At 36.9% G+C, this 19,355-nt stretch overlaps 1 protein-coding gene across 4 annotated transcripts in view; it reads right to left on the bottom strand.

Moving 5' to 3' along the window:
* The window catches only part of LOC124179040 (complexin), a 225,898-nt gene that overhangs the window by 16,823 nt on the left and 189,720 nt on the right, over positions 1-19,355 (bottom strand). For 3 of the 4 annotated variants that reach the window (XM_046563010.1, XM_046563009.1, XM_046563011.1), the window contains one exon: positions 8,823-8,986. In XM_046563010.1, the coding sequence (XP_046418966.1) occupies positions 8,823-8,986 (164 nt within the window). Of the gene's footprint in view, positions 1-8,822; positions 8,987-18,667; positions 18,692-19,355 lie in introns of those variants that run through there. The other variant, XM_046563012.1, reaches the window with a different exon arrangement.

Here is a 19,355-nt window from a genome sequence, read left to right as displayed (position 1 = left end):
CCCCCCGTCTAGCAACCCTTATTATTATTACCCCTACGTGCCGAGTATTTCCCGCTATTATCTAGAGCGAACAATAATTCTCCACCGTCTATGCGCCACGTACACATATGTATCAAATTTATCCCTGGGCAATAACGACAAAGGGTGAAAAAAAATTCCAGGTATCTAGGTCGCTCTTCCCCTTCCACTCCCCTTTCAGATTCCAGATTCCAGATTCCAGATTCCAGATTCCAGATAGGGTGAAATCGGGTTATTTCGTGCGGCTCTGCACGGGGTCCGACCATCTGATATTCCGGGTCATTTCGCGCAATCAGTCTCGTTGCAGTAAATCAGGGTCGAAGCCTCCGTATTCGGCCCAATTCCTTTCTGCACTTTTGCATAATAATCATACCACCCGCTGTTTAATCGAGTTTCAACATTTTCTTCCACCCCGTCAAGATTACAGGCACGAATAATGGGGAACCTCTTATTAACGGTACTATAAAGCTAGACGTAATTTTTTTTTTTTTTTGGCACCTTCTTCGGAGTCTTATTCTCGAACGAATTACAACAAGACTGGTTTTCAAACTGCGATTCACGACTCGAAGACTTCTTATTTCCAATATACACAAGCGTCTCGTCGGAAAATAAAAAGACAAAAAAAAGAAAAAACAAACAAACATCGATACAACCTCTCGTCAAATTTCCGCTCGATAACTTTTCGTCCATTAAAAATATTAAGAAAAGGACAAGAAATTTGCGGCTGCACTTTCGTCAAAATTTCTCCTCCCCCCTCTTTCTGTTAACTTCCCTTGCGTTGAATATCCGCCACGACGTCGAAAGTCTGCAAATATTGTTAATCACCGGAGTAGACCGAGGTTCGAGAGCCGGAATACCGAGGGCGGAGTCGTGGATAGACGAAGAGGTGAATTTTAAGTTTCTTCGAGTTCCTAACGAGGTGCAATTAGTCGGGGAAAGGAAGGAAAACGGCGTAGAGCGAGCTCTGAGTAAGCGGGAATAAAGCGTCGCCTCGCGTCTTTCACATCCAGAGACACGAAGGTATTGTACACACCCTTGTATATCTGTATATATGTGTGACACGTACATGTTACTCCACTCGCATAGGTAGAGAGACGAAGAATTTGTTTGCATGAAAATTAGATCAGCTTTGGTTCGAAGGGATCGGGGTTTGGGGGGTGACTCGACAAGACGGGGGTGTCGCTGGGTTATCCGAAGAGTTATTGTCCTTCATTAAACTCGCAAAGTAGCTGGTGTTATATTTCATTAAACTTGCCCCCCTCTCCATCCCTTTACACAACACTCACCCTACTATCCAAAATCCCCTTTTTCGAACCTTACGACGAGTTGAGAGATCTGGCGTGAGATTATTATGCGCGTGCATATTTATCAGTGTGCCGATGTGTGCGATGTACATACGTATAGTAAAATATAACAAAACTGTACGTTCGTCGTTGAAAATACCTCGCCAAATCTCTGTGAAAAGCGGTTATTCGAAGTTAAAAACTTGTTGATAATTTTCGAAATCCTCAAGACATCGTTACCAAGATCCTTCTTTGTCTCAAAACGAAAACAACAACGTGACCACAACGTACTGTGATTTTAAAATCCATGGACACGTGGTTTCGGTAATTTTTCAAAATTGCACACCAATTTTTTTTTTCTTTTTTTTTTCACCCACGCCGCCTGCAGTTTCTCCGCCGTTGATTCATGCGCCGCGCGTTTTATATCATAACGAACACACGCGTTAAATTTTTCCACGCGAAAGAAAAGAGGTAAAAAAAAAACAAAAAAAAAAACAAAAAACGCGGGCCGCATATGGATATAACACGCGAGAAAGCGAATAAAAAGGAAAACGGTACGCCGTGCAGGTGCATGAATTAAAACGAGAGACGGAAAAATTGTAGTTCGTATGAAAAAAAAAAAGAAAAAGTAACGAATAAGAAAAAAAAGAAAAAACGAAGCAAAAAACAAAAACAGGAACAGAGTCACAGCGTGACGCATTGCGCTATGCAGAGTTTCAATTTTAACCAACCTTTATGAAAGTTGAAAATTTTCTACGCTTGCAAGCGGATAAAAAATTAAACATCTATACATACATATATATACATATAATACATCATGTAATATTGAAATAATATTGCTGCTTTTGCAGCAGAATTGCAGCAGGCTTGTTTTTTTTTTTTGGATCATTGTAAAGGACTTTCTCCCGCTTCTGCGCTTCCCTTTTACTTTTTCCCGAGGAATTCAGGTCGCTGTGTGAGAATCGAACGACTTTCCATCACCCGTAGTTACGTTTAACGATTTTTCCTGATCGATTTCGACTACTTTTCTTTTTATATTTCTTCATCGTTTTATCTTCGGGTTACATATTACGCGCGATATATATGTAGGTATATAAATAAGCCTTCGGCATCGGAATGAATTCGAGCATCCGTTTCGACGGATTTCAGAGAGCTCAAGACGCGAGGATCGCCGCCTCGGTTAATCTCGCGTTCAATTTTACCCCATTTTATAACACCTGGCGTATATATATGTGTATATAAAACTCATCCACTCCAAATTTCGGCAGTAAAGGATTTACGAGTGAATTATAAATTATAAATTCTTCATCGGTAGAGACAAGGACAGGTTGCGAAAGGAAGAAGAGAGAGAGAGAGAGAGCGAGAGAAAGGGACGGGGAATTACGAAATCTTGTATAGAGGCAGCTAAATTTTACGATCGAAAGATCGTCCGAAGTCTTTTAGGGACGAATTGGCCGTTCGGTACGCACACATATATATATTATATACAGACAGTGAAAAAGTTTGTTTTTGAAACACTTTGACCGAGTTTAAGTTTATTTGGAAAAATAAAAACTTGGACAAAAGTTGAAGAAGAAGAAATATAAAAAACCGCGAATTTCAAGCGATAAATAAATAAGAAAATAAACTAACAGTCTCGGTAACTTTAGAAATATTGTCGCGTTATCGGATAGATTTTTTTTTTACCTTGGTTTTCCAAAAATAATATATTTATACTCGATAAGAAAGAAATAGCAAAATTTGAAGAAACGAAACGCGAGAATGTTATTAAAATCTGGTTACTCGGTCAATTTTCAAGGTATGATTAATTCAAAGCAAACGAATTACGCATTATTGAAGAAACAGTCCAAAGTTTTGAAAAATAATTTTCTGGATGAACTTTCAATTGTTTGCTATTAGTATCGATTTCGTTTTTAATAAACGTTCCTCATTCCTCAATGTTTTTCCATCTTTTCTTTGTAACTAAATTCGACAGAGACAAAGATCAATAAAATAAGGTTAACGAATAAGAAACTAGCAGAAAAACAAATCCGTTAGCAATTAATTTCCCGTCGGCGATTATCGATGAGATGAAGGAGACGGATAATTTCAAGCGGAATTTAAAGATCGAAGATGAAGCGATATTCGTTCCTAAGCTTCGTCGTTAATTGGAATAAACTAAGACCAGAGTATGAAAAATGTCTAAAGAAGTGCAGCGAAAAAATTTCTCCCGCATTTATCTACGTCTATACATATTATATATATCCGTGTATGTGTGTGTGTAAAAACTGTTGGGTATCGGTATTTACAGAAACCTACAGAGGAAGAAATAGAACGAAAACTGCAATCCGGGCGTCGATTTTATTATCGAGATACGTGCTGCGGCAGCAAAGCGCTAGCAATCGGAAAGGCTTTAATTACCCTCAACCGAAGTCCAATTAATACCCTGACTTTTAACCTTTACACGATACAGGAAAAAACTTTTCACCTTTTATCGATACGAAGGTTTTTCTCAGGAAACTAGTCAATTTCCTAGCTGTCGTATTCTATTTTTCATTTCATTCGAAATTTATTTCTACACCTAGAATCTACACGTAACTGTGAACGAGCTTTTTCAATTTCAAGATACCGGCAGCATGATCTATATGTTGAGGACATAAGACGATATTTGTTTTTTTCAAAACAAGCATTGAAATAAAAAGTGTTGAAAAAATCGTTCGACGATGAGGTGAAGACGAGGGGAAAAATAAAAATGAAAAATGTACACAAGCTCACTCTGTATCCTATTAATTTTTGTTCTTTTTTTCATACAAATTCCACGAGTACTCCACTCGCCTCGGTATAACAAATGTTCTGAAATTATTCATAGAATTTCTTAAAAACATCGAACTTATCGTACCTACGCCTAATCCGGATCCTTCTTAAACGCAATCAATCAATCAGCCCGACACTCGGATCGGCTAAGAACTTCTAAATGCGGGACTTTTCCAAGTTTCTCAACATTCCGTGCCGGGTGTAAAAGATAGACAAGTTGCCTATAGGCGTGTGTGTGTGTGTATGTGTGTGTGTATATATACTAGGGTGTTTCAAAAAAAAAACATTTTTTTTTTTTTTCTTATGGTATCCAAAAATCGATAGTATACCGTATAGTATACAGACGTTTTTTGTAGAGCGTGAAATTTCCTACAAATCTCTTTTTTCAGATTGTTGTTACGATGAACCGTTCCAAAGTAATAAAAATTCAAAAATAAAAAACAAAATTTCCCGCGATATTCAAATGGAAAATAAAGAAACGGATAGAGGCAAACCTTACTATTTATATTAAGAGCTCACATTGGTGCCAAAATTTTTGTTTTTAGGTATACTATCAGTTTTTTGATACCATAAGAAAAAAAAAAAAAATTCGTCTGTTTTTGAAACACCCTGGTATATATATATATATGTGTGTGAGTGTGAGATGTTTTTTTTCCACTCCCCGTTCAATATCGCGAAAACTCGTTGCACATTGTGTCGCAAAAGTGCGCGTTTTTTTCGTCTCTTATTTTCACGTTACACATCGATTCCCCTTCCGTCCCTCTTGTTTTCCATTACTTTTCACCACCCCCTTATCCACTCGGCTCTCTCTCTCTCTCTCTCATCTCGCCTCTTCGTCGTCGTACGTAAAACTCGGCTCCTACCGTTTCGCTCATATCTGGGTCAAATTCCCATTTTATCCGCAACCGCAAAGACCGCCCCCTGTCACTCGACAAAAACCCCCCGCCGCTTAATACTACTGACAGCTTTAATCCAACCCCTATGTAAAACATCACTCGACGCTTGCACGTAGCTTCTATAACGCATCGATTCAACCCCTGTAGCAATAATTCTCGATTCGCAAAATACGGCCCCCGCCAATTTTTCTCCATCTTCGGTTCTTGCGACGCCATTTTTTATTTATTTATTTTTTTCCCTCCCTCTTCTATCAATTTCACAAAAACAAAGAAAAACTTGCAAATTTTGGTTAAAATCTGAACACCCGGCGTATGTATATATATATATATATATATATATAGGAAATCGAGGATAGCGAATGAATTAAACTTTTTGAGAAAGAAATCCGGCAAGTTTTCAAATGCGGCGAAATATCCCAGGAGAAATTGAGACTGGTTATATACATATAGGTACATGTGGGTATGTGTACACGTGTGTATGTGTGTGCTACGAAGTGGAATATGAGATTTTCATTCGAACGAAAGGCGAATTAAACAACTCTCGCCGAGTGATATAGTATAATGTAATTGTACCGATTGTCTCTTATGAATATTTAATAGGGTGAAACTCGAGAGAGAGGAACGACGGTAGACAGAATCTGACGTCTAATTATCGTCTTCCTATTCGAATCAGTCCGGATTACGCAAATTTCTTCATTCAAGTATCGAGCTTAGTTCCTCTTCTTTCCTGCTTCTTCTCTCCTTTCAACAACTACCGCGACAATTAGCGGATTGTCTCGTAAATTAGTCGTTGGACTCGAATTATTCCTTTTTTATAATACGAATCTTACAGTTCAAAACTTTCCGCCGAAACGCACGTCGCGTCGCTGAGTAATCTCTTCCCCCTTTGTCAAACGTTCCGACAAATCGTTCGCTCTCTTGTAACAACGATTAATAATAACAACAACAATTTCGACGTATCGACGTCGAGTTTTATCGAAACTTTCGTCGCCGATGATTTTTTCATTCCGTTCAGCGTAGCTTACGGCGAGTGTGGTTCAAACGCGGCTGATGTTCCGTATGCGACGAAGGGAGGGAAATTTCGAGAGCCGCGTGTTTAGCCCTCGCAAAGGACTCGGGTAAATGCTAATTCCCCGAGTATAAATAAAGATTGAGATTAAGATAACAATAAGGATTAGAGAATTTGGCCAATTAACGTTACAAAGACGCTTTCAAAACCCTTTCAACCTACACTAAACTGAATTAATTAACTCTGAGCCCCAACATTAGACGGATCCCGGACTGACTTATTACGCGTATATACATCGGAGCTTTGCTTACTATTTCGTAAACTCGCGCTTTCGCTTCCCTTCATCGTGACTTTGGGGTCAAATTTTTAACAAACAGCTCGCTACTTTCTTGTTCCCGCAGATTTTTTCAACGACGCAATGACCCTTTGATTAGTGATGCAGTATAATTGACTCGATTCGTAATCACGACAAACAAAATCAATTCATCTCAATGGTTGAGCTTTGTTTTTCATAAGATCGAAAATTCCTCGAAGATGTATTTTTTTTTTTTTTTTTTGTTTTGAAATTTCGAATTTTTCAACGTCTCACAGAACACGTATAAAAATTTATCGCAAAGACGTAAATCACCGAATTTGTCAAAAAAAGAAAAAAAATTCAACGACACTTGAATTTAAATCGTCAAAATTGTATTTCTGTCAATTCGTAATCATTTATTCATATTTTGTTTTTTCGTTCCGTTAACTGCCACAACTGTTATTGAGCAAATATATCCGTTCCGATTCGGGAAAAACTGTCAAAAAGTTTGCAAATTTATCGCAACAATATAAAATATCCTTATTGTGTACATCAAACGAATAAATGCGCATTATATTGAATCCATAAATTTTTAACCCAATATTTTTCTTCTACTCTCTTTCGTACGATACGCAGTGTTTACGGAATAATGAAATGCATGCAAATAAGGGAAGAAAGTGAAAATACGGGTCACGTTTGGTTGAAACCCTTTTTTCACAATCGTGCGAATAAAAATAAAGTGAAAAATTTATGCGCGGTAAAGTGACGTTCTTTTTTTACTTGTTTCATTTTTTTTTTCAGTTTTCCTAATTCGCGGTACGAAATTCAGTCGGATTCGCGTCAGACCTTGGAAATCCTGCATATTGCAGTGAAATCCGTTAAAGAGACATGTATATTACAGTAGCTAGGCGAGTTTGCAGAGCCGCCCGTTTCTCGTCTCGAAATATATACGCGTCGAGGGAAAATTTTTCTCTCGTCTAGTCCAGCCATCCGTGATATTCAAAATTCTGTGAAATACGAAGCCGGAACCAGCTTCGAAGACGGAGTCAAATTTAAAGCTCGACAAATTTGATTTCGCAAAGATTTCCATAATTTTTGCATAATTCTAAATTACACACCAATCTCCTATAATATCGAAGAACGAAAATAAGAAAACAAAAGTATAAAAATTGGAGCGACCTAGTTTCGAGTTCGACAAACGACGCTGATAACAATATTTATTTTCCATAAAAAAAAAAAGAAAAAAAAAAAAAAACACAAACAAACTCGTCGCTGTGCTTCGTGAATTGATGATAATTCGTTTTCTACTGAAATGTTTGCACATTGAATTTCAATCTCGACGTACATATTATTTTATTATACAGGTCAGAGTGACGAAACTCTACGATTTACAGTTCTCACAGTTTGTTTACGCAGAAAATAAAAGGTCACGTGCGAAAAATCTCACGAATCATTTTCTTGCATCTATTATCACTGTTTCTTTTTTCACTGTTCCGTTTTACCCATTTTATAAATCGTTCGAGCTACTATTTGAATTATCTGATCATCGTTTTTATTTATTTTTTTTTTCTGGCAATTTTTCGGCAAGAACTTCATCAATATCAATTCGCGTGTAACATTTCAACAGATACGTAAAATTTCGACATAGAAAAATACGAAACAACATTGGTAATCTGTATAATCGAATTTACGCAAATTGAGTAAGCGTGGAAAACGAATTTCTCAAACACGTTTAACTCCGACCTGAAAGTCTGAAATTGTTGGTGATAAAATTCGCAAGTCACATATTTTCGCGAATATAATATCTGCATGCAGCTTTTGTAATTGCCATTTATAGTGGTTTTCTTATCTTTTCCTTTTTCTGGGCACGGTTATTTAGAGTCAGGAAAAATGCAGGAAAATCATAATGAAAAATGTATAAATATACATTACGTATATACATATATATATATATATATATCGTCGCCATATTATACGCGAAATAATTCCCATCCTCTTTCGCGTTTCCCATTTATATGCATGTGCGCTTTTTAGGAAATTATAATTTTTCCCCACCGAATGTAATAATTCAACGAGACGAAAGATATAAAAGAAAATATTAACAAAGATGTAGAGAAAGAAAAACGAGAATGAAATATTTAGCGAGCGAAACGGGAGCGACAAAAAAAAAAAAGAAGAAGGATTTTAAATTCGACACACGTGCTTGCAACGATAATTATTACAATGATGATAATAATAATAATAGTGATAGTAACAATAATATTATTAATTGTAATAACATTCTGACGGTATTTTCGGACAATTGCAGGAATATGATGCATTATTCACATTATTCATTGTCAACTGCGTTCTATGTACCTGTGCAATACGTACAATTTTGGTACAATTGAGCTGAAAATGCGAGAGAAACAGCGGGAAGATATGAAGAGGAGCGAAGAAAACGAATTTCAGGGTTTCGATAATTGATAAAAATACGAGAAGGAGAAAAATCTTGGATGATCTTAAACCGCGTATAATATAATTCTTACCTTGTCTCTGATTTCTTGCCGCATTTTTTCGCGCTCCTCTTCCATTTTGCGGTGTTTCTCCTTCCGTCGTTCCTCGGCTTCCCTGATAGCCTCCTGTCGTTCCCTCTCTGCTTCCTCTTCCTTCTCCTTGTCATCTTCGTCGCCTCCATCACTGCCAACCGCGCCTGTTGTTTTACACACATAGAGATAAAGAGGATAAATTAAGGCGTTAAAAGAGGGAATAAAGTGGAGAAACGAGGAGATAACTGAACGCTTCACAGAAATTTAAAAGATGGGACAAAAGAAAGCGGAAGTTTCGTCAAACGCTTTCCGTTAGCGTAGAATATTAGCGAATATTTCACCACGCGGTCTGTCTGACCGTATATTGACCATTTCTACTGCAACGCTAAAATCCTCAGATTTCTAGGCTTATTTATTCATTTTTCCTTTCGACATTAAATTATTATTAGATTAATGACAGACTTCGGTTTACGGGCTGAACAAATTTTGTACGAGTTTCTTCGTATTTTGTTTATCAGGGATAAACAAAGAACGAAACAAAGTTCCAAAAGTTGAAACTCAAAGTCAATGAAGTTGTTTATTTGATTGTAAGAATCTCGGCTTAATATAAAAATTACATCTCTATCAAATTTCGTCGATTACAGTTGTACAATTCATTTCGATCGTTATTAAGCTACTGATCTTATGAGAATTTAGTCAAGAGTCACTTTATTTCCACTGTTCAAACCCTGATCCACATAATTTCATTTGCTTTTTGTATTTTATCTCGACTGAATGCCTGAGTTAGTTGAATGAAAAAAAGTAGTAAGAAGGTATTAAAAAACAAAAAGAAGGAAAATTACAACATCAAAAATGAGAAAATCGCCGGGGTAAGCTTTTGACGGAATTAAAGTTTAAATTCCGTATAAAAGTTTGGAAGTAAGCGAAGAGTGCGTGTGTATTATATACATAAAAGACAGAGCCGAGGGTAAGATGCAGGATCGGTTATGAGCGGTGGCTTTTGTCGTTAGCGCCGTTAGAAACTTTCTGACAAACGTAGCTGAGTGCCAGGTGCAATCCAAGTAGCTAAAACTGGTCTCTAAAATGAGTATAGATATACCTACTGATCCGCAACAGTCTTGAAAACTAAAGCTTTTCGAAACAAGAAAGAAGTGAATAACTAAGCAACTATACAAAGTCATTTTTGGATACAGATTTCCATAACGATATTTACCGACATTTAGCCAAGACGCAAACCTTTTTCTAGAATGTTCGGCTTAAATTCTTGAAAAAGATTTACATATATGAGAATCTCTATCCAGCACCAGGTTTGTATACCTACTTAACTAACCAACTAACCGACTGGTAAATCAATTAACTAATTAATTATTTAATCGAATTTGAAGTACAAAATATTCTTTCCTCCTCTTTCCTGAATATTTTCGCTAGCAGCGAGGTTCTCTCTTTAAAACTTTCCGCGTTGGGACCCGCCGTAATGATCTTTGCTGAGGGTAGACAAGGGGCGAAGGTGTCCCCCATGCCACGTTGCAGAAGTGCTTGGCCTACATACGCGGGAAAAGAAGAAGTAGGAGGAGAAGGACAAGGAGAGAGAGGGGGAGGAGTAGGGGGTGGAGGGTGACACGGTGGTGGCGGTTTTGTGAATCATTTAAATTCCGTGAACGTTTCGCGGGTGGAAAATGTTTCCTCTTTTTTTTTGACCCCCTCCTCGTCTTCGTCTCAGTCTTTATTGTCTACCTTTTTCTTCTTCTCTTTATTCGTTAAGGGAAACATTTTTCCCCTCTCTCTCTCCCTCTCTCTCTCTCTCTCTCTCTCTCTCTCTCTCTCTCTCTCTCTCTCTCTTTCTCTCTCTAAGCTCAACTCGAATGTTTTCAGGCCGGGTTGAGAGTAGGTATTCCTTTGTCCAGGATAGGCTGGCCGGCTAGCACTTTCTTGTAATCGCGAAAATCTCAGCCGCAGAAAATATGTCACGGAAATATATATATATATATATATATATATATATATATATATATGCGTACGTGTATTTTGATTTTTCTTCTTTCCAATTACTTGCGCTCTAGAATTTGTTCCTTGCAATGTATACCGATATAGTTGACCCGTATACTTATTTTTATTTTTCTTTTTTATACGCGCTATTTGTCGTTCGTATGCGTTTCAGTAATTTTTTCCTCCACTTCATACAATAAAATTTGATTTGTTAAAAGTTAAAGAAGAACGAGTGGTGAATAAAAAAAAAAAAAAACATGTTTTTAATAAATAAATCCTACTTATCATCGGAGGATTGATGTAGCAATATGCTTGACGTTTCTTGGCAAACAGAAAAATATCGCAACCTGTCCCATTTGCATACGTGAATATATAATTTTCCTCCACGTCGGCACAACTTGTATTTATATTTGATAGGGACTGAGGGTGTGTTACAGTCAGGCAGGTTAAAATAATAAGTACAAGATCGTCGTTTGCGATTTGTCGTATCAAAGACCCTAAGCCGCAGCGATTTCATCTTGGAGTGATTATATTACGAAGAAAAAAAAATAAAAATAAAAATAAAAAATGAATGAAGAAGAAAAACAAGAAAATGAAGGAAAGAGGGGTGGAAAAAAGTAGGGCAAGAGTTGCACAGTTTTGCGTCACGTAGGAAGGATTAAATGAGAAGAGAAAACAAAATTGAATTTAAAAAAAAAAGAAAAAAAAAATATAGAAATGAAATATTTAAATTCTACAAATCAAATTTCCGTTTCTTTAAAAATTCCACATTACGACTGTTTTATTATTTAACCCTTCCATATTTCTACCCCAACTCAAAAACTGATATTTCAAGTTACGGCAAACGTCACCAACTATAATAGTTCTTTTCAATTGGAAATAAAATTTTTAAAAAATTTCCCGGCATCGTTGCGCGTCAACAACAAGAGTGACGGGTACTTTTCTCAATCCCATTGCCAGTGCGAATTCGGCAGGACCTGAACACATTCCGAACGACGACGTATAAACTTGTCAGGTTCTCGAGATAATATAGCTGTGTGAGAGAAAGAGGAGGATTCCGTTTGCGGAGATGATCCGGTAATTTCCCTAAGTGCCTTTTTGCACCCCTGAAACCCCCGTCCGACTCTCGACCAGGCAGCGGAGAAGGACTTTCCAGGAAACTCGGTGAGATTCAGAAACGGCTCTCGGGCTGGCTATGCTAAGTGATATCAACTTGGAACTACATTGTTTGCGGATTAGGGAGAAAAGGGGGAGGGGGAGGGGAGAAGGGATTTGAATTTTCACGAATTTGTCACGGGGAACCGCAGCCAAGTCCTAGAGAAGAAGAGAAGAGAGGGAGGTTCGAAGGGCCGAGATAAAAATCTCTCTCCGAGGTTTTCACACCCTCTTCCGCAAATATCATATTTCAAACTCTGCGTATTACCCCGATTCAAACACTCTCTCGCCAAATTATTCTTTTTTTTATTTTCACCCATATACGTATATTGATTCGTTCCTTACTTTTGCGGAAAGTGAAACATCTGTTTTAAATTTATAAAGAATACGGTTTGTAGAAATTGACTGTTTTTTTTTTTTTGTTGTTGAATAATCTATTGTGAAATGATTTTTTTGGTAAAATTTGACGCGAGCTAATTAAACGGTATTATTTTCAAACGAGATTTTGTTGTTGAATACCAGACTCGAGGATTTTTAATCGACGTATTTTTCTTTCGATACTTGAGAGGGATCTTTTTTCTTTTTTTTTATCTGCATCCTAATCGGATTGGATTTCAAATTTTTCTCGTTTAATTAACCGAAACGTGTAGATTTTCACTAAAATTTTAACTTGCACGATCGTGTGATAACAACGAAATGAGTCGTTAGTATGAACGATCAGGTGATAACCGAGAGAAATGAGCTGGTTAACGACAGAAATCAAATTTAAGATTTAAAACAAGAAATAGAGAGAAGAATAAAAAAAACACACAAATCGTCTGACAATTACACGTTCGAGTGGTAAATTCCTCACAGCTTTTAAATTCCGTAAAATAACAATTGCAATGTGAATTTAATTGTAATTGTCATACGCGAAACTGTGTACAAGCCATGAGAAAATGAAACAGATTCAAAGAGCAAAGAGGAATAGAAAAAAGGGGAAAAATTCGGTGAGATATAATATATAGAAGAGAAATGCGAAATAGTAACAATAACTAAACAGCAATTTTCCTGATTACCTCATCTCTCAACAGCAGATAGTGATTATCCAGAAACTCGTTCAAAGATTTTGTCACTTAACGTAGAAACGACAACAACAACAACAACAACAATTCACGTCACGTGACACGAAACGCGCAACACGAATCGCACAAACTTTCGTCCATCTCGGAGTTCGTTCTGACAACAACTGACGAACGATGCTCGAAATTTGGATCGGCAATTTTTGGTCTACGTCGTGAAGCGCGCATGCGCGAAAATCGGAAACGCATGTTTGCTCCGAGATCGATCGTGTAATAACAGTACGTGTAAGCATGTCGTACCTACATATAGGACATTCCGTGGCAAGTAAGCCTGCCACCAACCCTCGTAATGTCCGAGATTTTGTTTGAACTTTGATGTAATATATTTCGAGGGTGTAAAAAGCAATTCCCTGAATTATTTCAGCTTTTTCTTATTCACCGATTGTTAAAAAGTTGCCCTATTTTCCAAATAATTTACATCTCAACACAAGTCAGTCGTGGAAAAAAAGATCGTTAATACAAAAATTCTTCGTGTCGACGAGAAACGGAATGAAATATTTTTGCCGATATTTTTGGCGACTTAATGCGTTGTTCTTTCTTCTTCTTTTTTTTTTTTTTTTTTTTTTGCAAAACACGGGAGTACCCGTCTGAACTAAATATCTGCGGATATGAATTATATCTCACAAGATAAATTGTTGAAACAAAATCGATTGTTTATTACCAACAGTGATTAGGAACAATATTATTACCGGTTTAACTCGAAGAAACGAAGGTTAATTTAAATTCGCAAAACTTTTGCTCTGGTTTTAATATAATTGTAACGATATAAAATTCATTACCGTATACTAGGTACTCGTTTTCATCAATTTACAAGTTCTCAATGATTTAACAAACAAACTCGCCTAGTGTGAAGCCTGTAATACGATACGCGTATATATATATGTATATATATACCACTTTTATACACATAACTTTGAGCTCTGAAAAAGATACGCCGAGGTTAAGAGAAAAAGAAAATAAAAATAAAGAAAAGAAAAGAAAAGAAAAATTTCACGAGAGTATTTTCGCCGCCGCAAATTCCCCGCGGGTTAAAGAGGAAAGAGGTAAAAGGGATGCTGGGAGCCTTGGTGTATAAAGGTGGAATTCGCTAGTCGCATTCTTCCCACCGCCTCCGTGTGTGTATTTTGCACACGCGCGAACATATCCGTATATAGGAAAAGGACGAGAGTTTCACGAAGGCTACGAAAAGCGTCTCTGTGTACGGTTGGGTAAACCGTCTTCGCCGTCACCTTCGTATCGAGACCGTGTCTCTCTTTTTCGGCTTTTCGCTTTGCGATTTTAAACGAAATTGACAAGGCATCTCTTACGTCTACGGTATCTTGATATGAGTTTAAAAGCCCGACTGTCCGATCAGAGGATACGTGTATACATGTATACATGTAACTACAGGTGTACGTGATGTGGGAAAAAAGCTCGTGAAAACGTAACACCGGGATGTGAAACTGCGACTTCGAAGGAATGCGGAAAGAAGAAAAGAAGAAGAAGAAAAAAAAAAGAGGGGATTGGATGAAGTCGGATAAATGGATACGATAAGATTTGTATCGACGAGACCCGAGAAGCTTCTTATCAATATTGTTATTATTATTTCTTCTTTTTTTTCCGTGTACATAGCAAATTTTTAGTCCGGATCTGAACACAAGAAATCACATTGTAGGCGGCATGACGAGCGAAAGAAAAAGAAGAAAAGAAGAAAAGAAAAAAAAAAAAAAAAAACCGACGAAGTGAGTGAAAATTGAAAAAAAGAAGAAGAAATATAGCAGGAAATCATTTCAATAATGTGGAACATGTACGTAGAGAAGTAAACAATTTTCATTCAAAAATATTTCATTTCGACTGTGATGCATTGTGCGAGAGAGAGAAAAAAAAAGAACACAGATAAAAGAAAAATGGCGTGTCGATAACCGATCTTGTTAGATAAGTAAAAAATTTCATCACCCGAAGAATACAGGTAAAAGGTATTGAAATACAAGAATAAAATTTATTGTTTTTCATGTCACAAGAAACAACTACGAACAATTAATCTAACCATCGAAAACTGTCGCAGTTTGGATAAATGAGCCACGGCGGGGGGAGGGGGGGGGGGGGGGGGGGGGGTTGGAAGAAGAGAAAAGAAACTAAAAACTCGAAAACCATGAGAGAAACAGCGAAAGCGGACAAACCGTGAAAATAAAACGTTCTTAATATAAAATTAGAACGAGAAGTAGAGGGAAATAACGACGACGAATGACGTTGAGAGGTGATAAGAAAAAAAAAAAAAAAATACACGGTCCATTTCTAGCCCAGTTTATTCGTCACGTTTACAGACTTTCCACTTTATATTGTAGTTAGGTTACGTACCCGACTATACGTATACTTTTAAAGAGTGTTTTAGCGCCAATCTGCCTTGTCTGCGTACTGCAGCTTTCATTTCTCCACCATGTACCACCATGTATATATATATATATATATACATATGTACGAGTATATATATATACATACATATATATATACATACACTGTCTTCTGCTGCACCCCATTGTTCGCAGACTATGGGGAATATCCCATTGTATCATTCATGAATTGCTGCAGATATGGGAGAGAGAGAGAGAGAGAGTGAGAGAGAAAGAAGAGAAATAAACCGGAAATTCCGCAGTAGTACAAAATTTCACAGTCATTTTTCTCTCTGTACTTCAAACGTTCATGAATTATTTGTACATCAGTTTTTTTTAACCACAGTTTTCTTAAACACTCCGATTTCACCGGTTTCATACATATTCTTCCTCGTCGCAATTTCGAATTTCTTTTTCAAATTACTCCCAAGATTTTTGGACACGGATTTTACGACTATAAGAATTCTCAATTTTCACCGTATCACGTACAGCTATTTTATTTTCAACTATCCTGAATTTCGTCTGCGCAAATCTTTTGAAAAATGTAATTTCATTCCTTCTTCCTTGTACAAATATCGGTCACCTGCGGACGAGAAAAACAAAAAAAAAAAAATAAAAATATCGCATTTCACGATATGAAATTTCCTCAAAGCATCGTGATAACGTCGGTGAAAAGTTGACCAGTTTATTACGGGCGTGAAAAAAATTTAATTCTCACCGGCGAGAATGATTAACGTGGATAAAAATCGACGCCGACAAAATGAAAGAGAAAAAACAAAAAAAAACAAAAAAAAAACGTTCAGCAACGATGAATAAATTATAATTAAGGCACCACTGTATATAATATACGTTATACACGACTCGTAAAGTATTAACGACGAAGTTTGACCGTATCAACTGGCTTCCACTTCTAATTGTCGGTGAATAATGAATGACAGCGGCGATGATTCATTGAAGCTTTTCAAATGTTCAAGGCCGCGATTCACTCGCCGAAAAGCTTTGCACCCTCGCCCCGAAAAGTTTCGTAGACACGACGACGCGTTTTCCTACCTCGTAAACTTTTTACAGCGATAAATTGACGCGTAAAACCTGCCAGAGGGGGGGGGGGGGGATGTAAAAACGAATGATAATAAAAAAGAAGAAGAAGAAGGGAAACGAACAAAATCGAAAGTAAAACCACAACCGTGTAAAATTTCGTACACTTGTACTTATGCGCAATATTACATACGTATATAAGTGATATTAAGCAGAATAATAAAAAAACAGCCGATTTTGAGTGAAAAAATAAACGAATTTTACATAATTTTATTGTCCTTTCATTTGTTTCGATTGCTTGATTTTTATACTTACAATTAACAACCGAAATGAAAATTGGTGGAGAATTCGAGCCAGCGTAAATTTGCTAATTGCCAACTGTGACAATTTCGAATCATAATTACAACTAATTGAAATCACCGAAGAGATTGAGATTAAGATTGCGATTGAGATATGGAAATTCAGGGTTACACCGAGTCTTTCGTGTAAATTTCTTGGAGTTCGGTTGGTTTTCCACTCAAATTAAATTGGTATCGGTCGAGAAGAGGGGGCAAAGTGTAATTATTATCTTTCGAGATTTGTATTAATTATCTTCCGGGCATGGTTATGTATTACGTATACATATCTACGTACATATATATATATATATGTATACACACTATACTATATCACAACGTAGCATAGCGGAAGTTGAAGACTAAATTCGGTTCGTAAGCGGTTCGTTGGATCAAATTAAGGGAAAGTTTTCGAAACGATGATGAGAAATTACTGGTATTATATGCGCAGCAGTAGCCCGTGAGAATTATCTTCGAGAGAAGAGTTAATTTCCAGCCCCGCCTGCAGGCCGGATTTTCAATGCTCCTCGAAACTTTTCTTCGACCCGGCGGCGGCGGCGGCGTCGCACCGAAAAGTTCCGAAAACGGTGACGGAAGTCGGAAAATAAAAAAAAAGAAAAAAAGAAAAAACAAAAAGGAAGAAAATCTTTTTGCTTTCAACCGGAGAACACGATTTTATTAGAATTTGGAGTAGAAAAAAGCAAAAGGAAAATTGAAAATCATTCCACGTTTCAACGTTACAACTTTTGTATAAAAATTCACCGTTTGTTTGGAAATTTTTTAAAACGATTACGACGCGTTTCTTTTTTTTTCTCGTTTTAAAGTTGTTTTCTTTTTTTTTTTCTTACACTGAGAAAAATTCCATTTGTTACGGTAACTAGAAAATTTGAGTACAACAGGTATCGTTAAAAAAAAACTGTTTGAATATCGTTGGAATTAGGAAAAACGAGCCACGCGTAAACATTTTGCGCTATCGTCGATACTTTTTTGGTTGTTGCAACGCAAAATCAGTTTCTGAGGTTTACTCTACTTTTTTTTAGTTAAACAAGGCTTTAACGTCAATTTATTCTTGCACGAGCGTTAAATTTTCGCAACAGTTGCAAGAAAATCTAGCAACAGCGATAGTGATGAGAAAGAATCGTAACGGATAATGGACTTTCCGGTAACGGCTAGAAAACTGATTTTCATTTTGTACCTAGAACTATATATTTTTCGATCGTGGTAAAAAATGTAAATAGTTAAGGACCGAGCGGTAACTGGAACTAAAAATTTCTCTCGTTGTAGATTGTTTGTTAACGAGGTCGACAACGCGTATGATAAACGGGATTTTACTCGCACCGTGTGAAACGTTAGCCCGAATACCGGAAGTAAAAAGCAGCTTTTCTGGATTTTCTCGCAATTATCGGAGGCGGTATTCTGGGATGCAGGGATGGAGAAAAAGGGAGCTTGTGAATTCTTTGGCGAGGAATTATATATGTTATACATATATACACGCGTACATAAAATTCCTCGGGGGAGTAAAATTTGCGTTTCATTGCAAAAGCGGGAGGCGAGGTATTTTTTAATTATTTATTACCACCAACTCGACTAAGGAAAATTGCGAAAATTGCAATATTCCAAACAAAGTTTGTCGAGATTTTGAAAGCCACGTGGGCGGTTCGGTGTAATTTTATTGCGAATTAATATTTGTTGAACAACTTTTCAACACTGTCTGCCTTTTGTTCCTTTGTTAGTCTCGTTTGTTTTTCTTTCACTACGAATTGAAATAATAATAATACGTATGGATGAAATAACGAGAAGCGAATTTTCAATCTTTGCGATTAATTTCTTCTTGGTCTACATACCTGAACTGATATCGACCTAATGTCAAAACTAGGGACTCCCATTAAAAAACCCAATCGTTGTTCAACCGGTATTCACCAGAGAGAGAGAGAGAGTGAGTGACTCGCTTACCTGAAACACAGAGAAGAAGAGAAAAATTTAATTAACAAATTTTATCGTATTCGTTGTATCAGACATTTTACGTAAACGTGTGTGAATTTTAATTCGGTATCGTTGTAAAATCAAAATCAAAAACAAAAAAAAAAAAAAAATATCGAGTCATTCTTTTTCGTTTCGAGTCTAAAACGTCTGACATAATTTTGTAATAAAAATTAATTTTTCGATTTTCGAATTCGAAATCGCTTGGGAAAATTTTTTCAGCAAACTCGTTATTTTTTTATTTTTATTTTTTTTTTTACTTCTGTCGTTTCCGGAACATTCGAATCTTCGGCAAGGATTTATCGTCATGTAAATCGATCGCGGGGTACGAGATGAAATCGGTATATCCGTGCAAATGTCCGCCTGGCTCCGGTTAACTCAGTTTCCAATTCAGAGAAAGAGGGGGAAGAGGGGGGAGAGGAAGAGGGGGAGGCGCAGCTGAACCATTGATTGGATCGCAGATTGCAGATTATCCGTTACCACCGCATACATATATATATATATATATATATATATAAATCCGAAACGGGGCTTTCCGTTAAAACTCCGCAG

This window comes from Neodiprion fabricii, chromosome 3 (assembly GCF_021155785.1).
Source record: "Neodiprion fabricii isolate iyNeoFabr1 chromosome 3, iyNeoFabr1.1, whole genome shotgun sequence".
NCBI classification, from domain to species: Eukaryota; Metazoa; Arthropoda; class Insecta; order Hymenoptera; family Diprionidae; genus Neodiprion; species Neodiprion fabricii.
The sequence above is the reverse complement of the archived record's forward strand: the minus strand, read 5'-3'. Positions and strand labels throughout refer to the sequence as shown.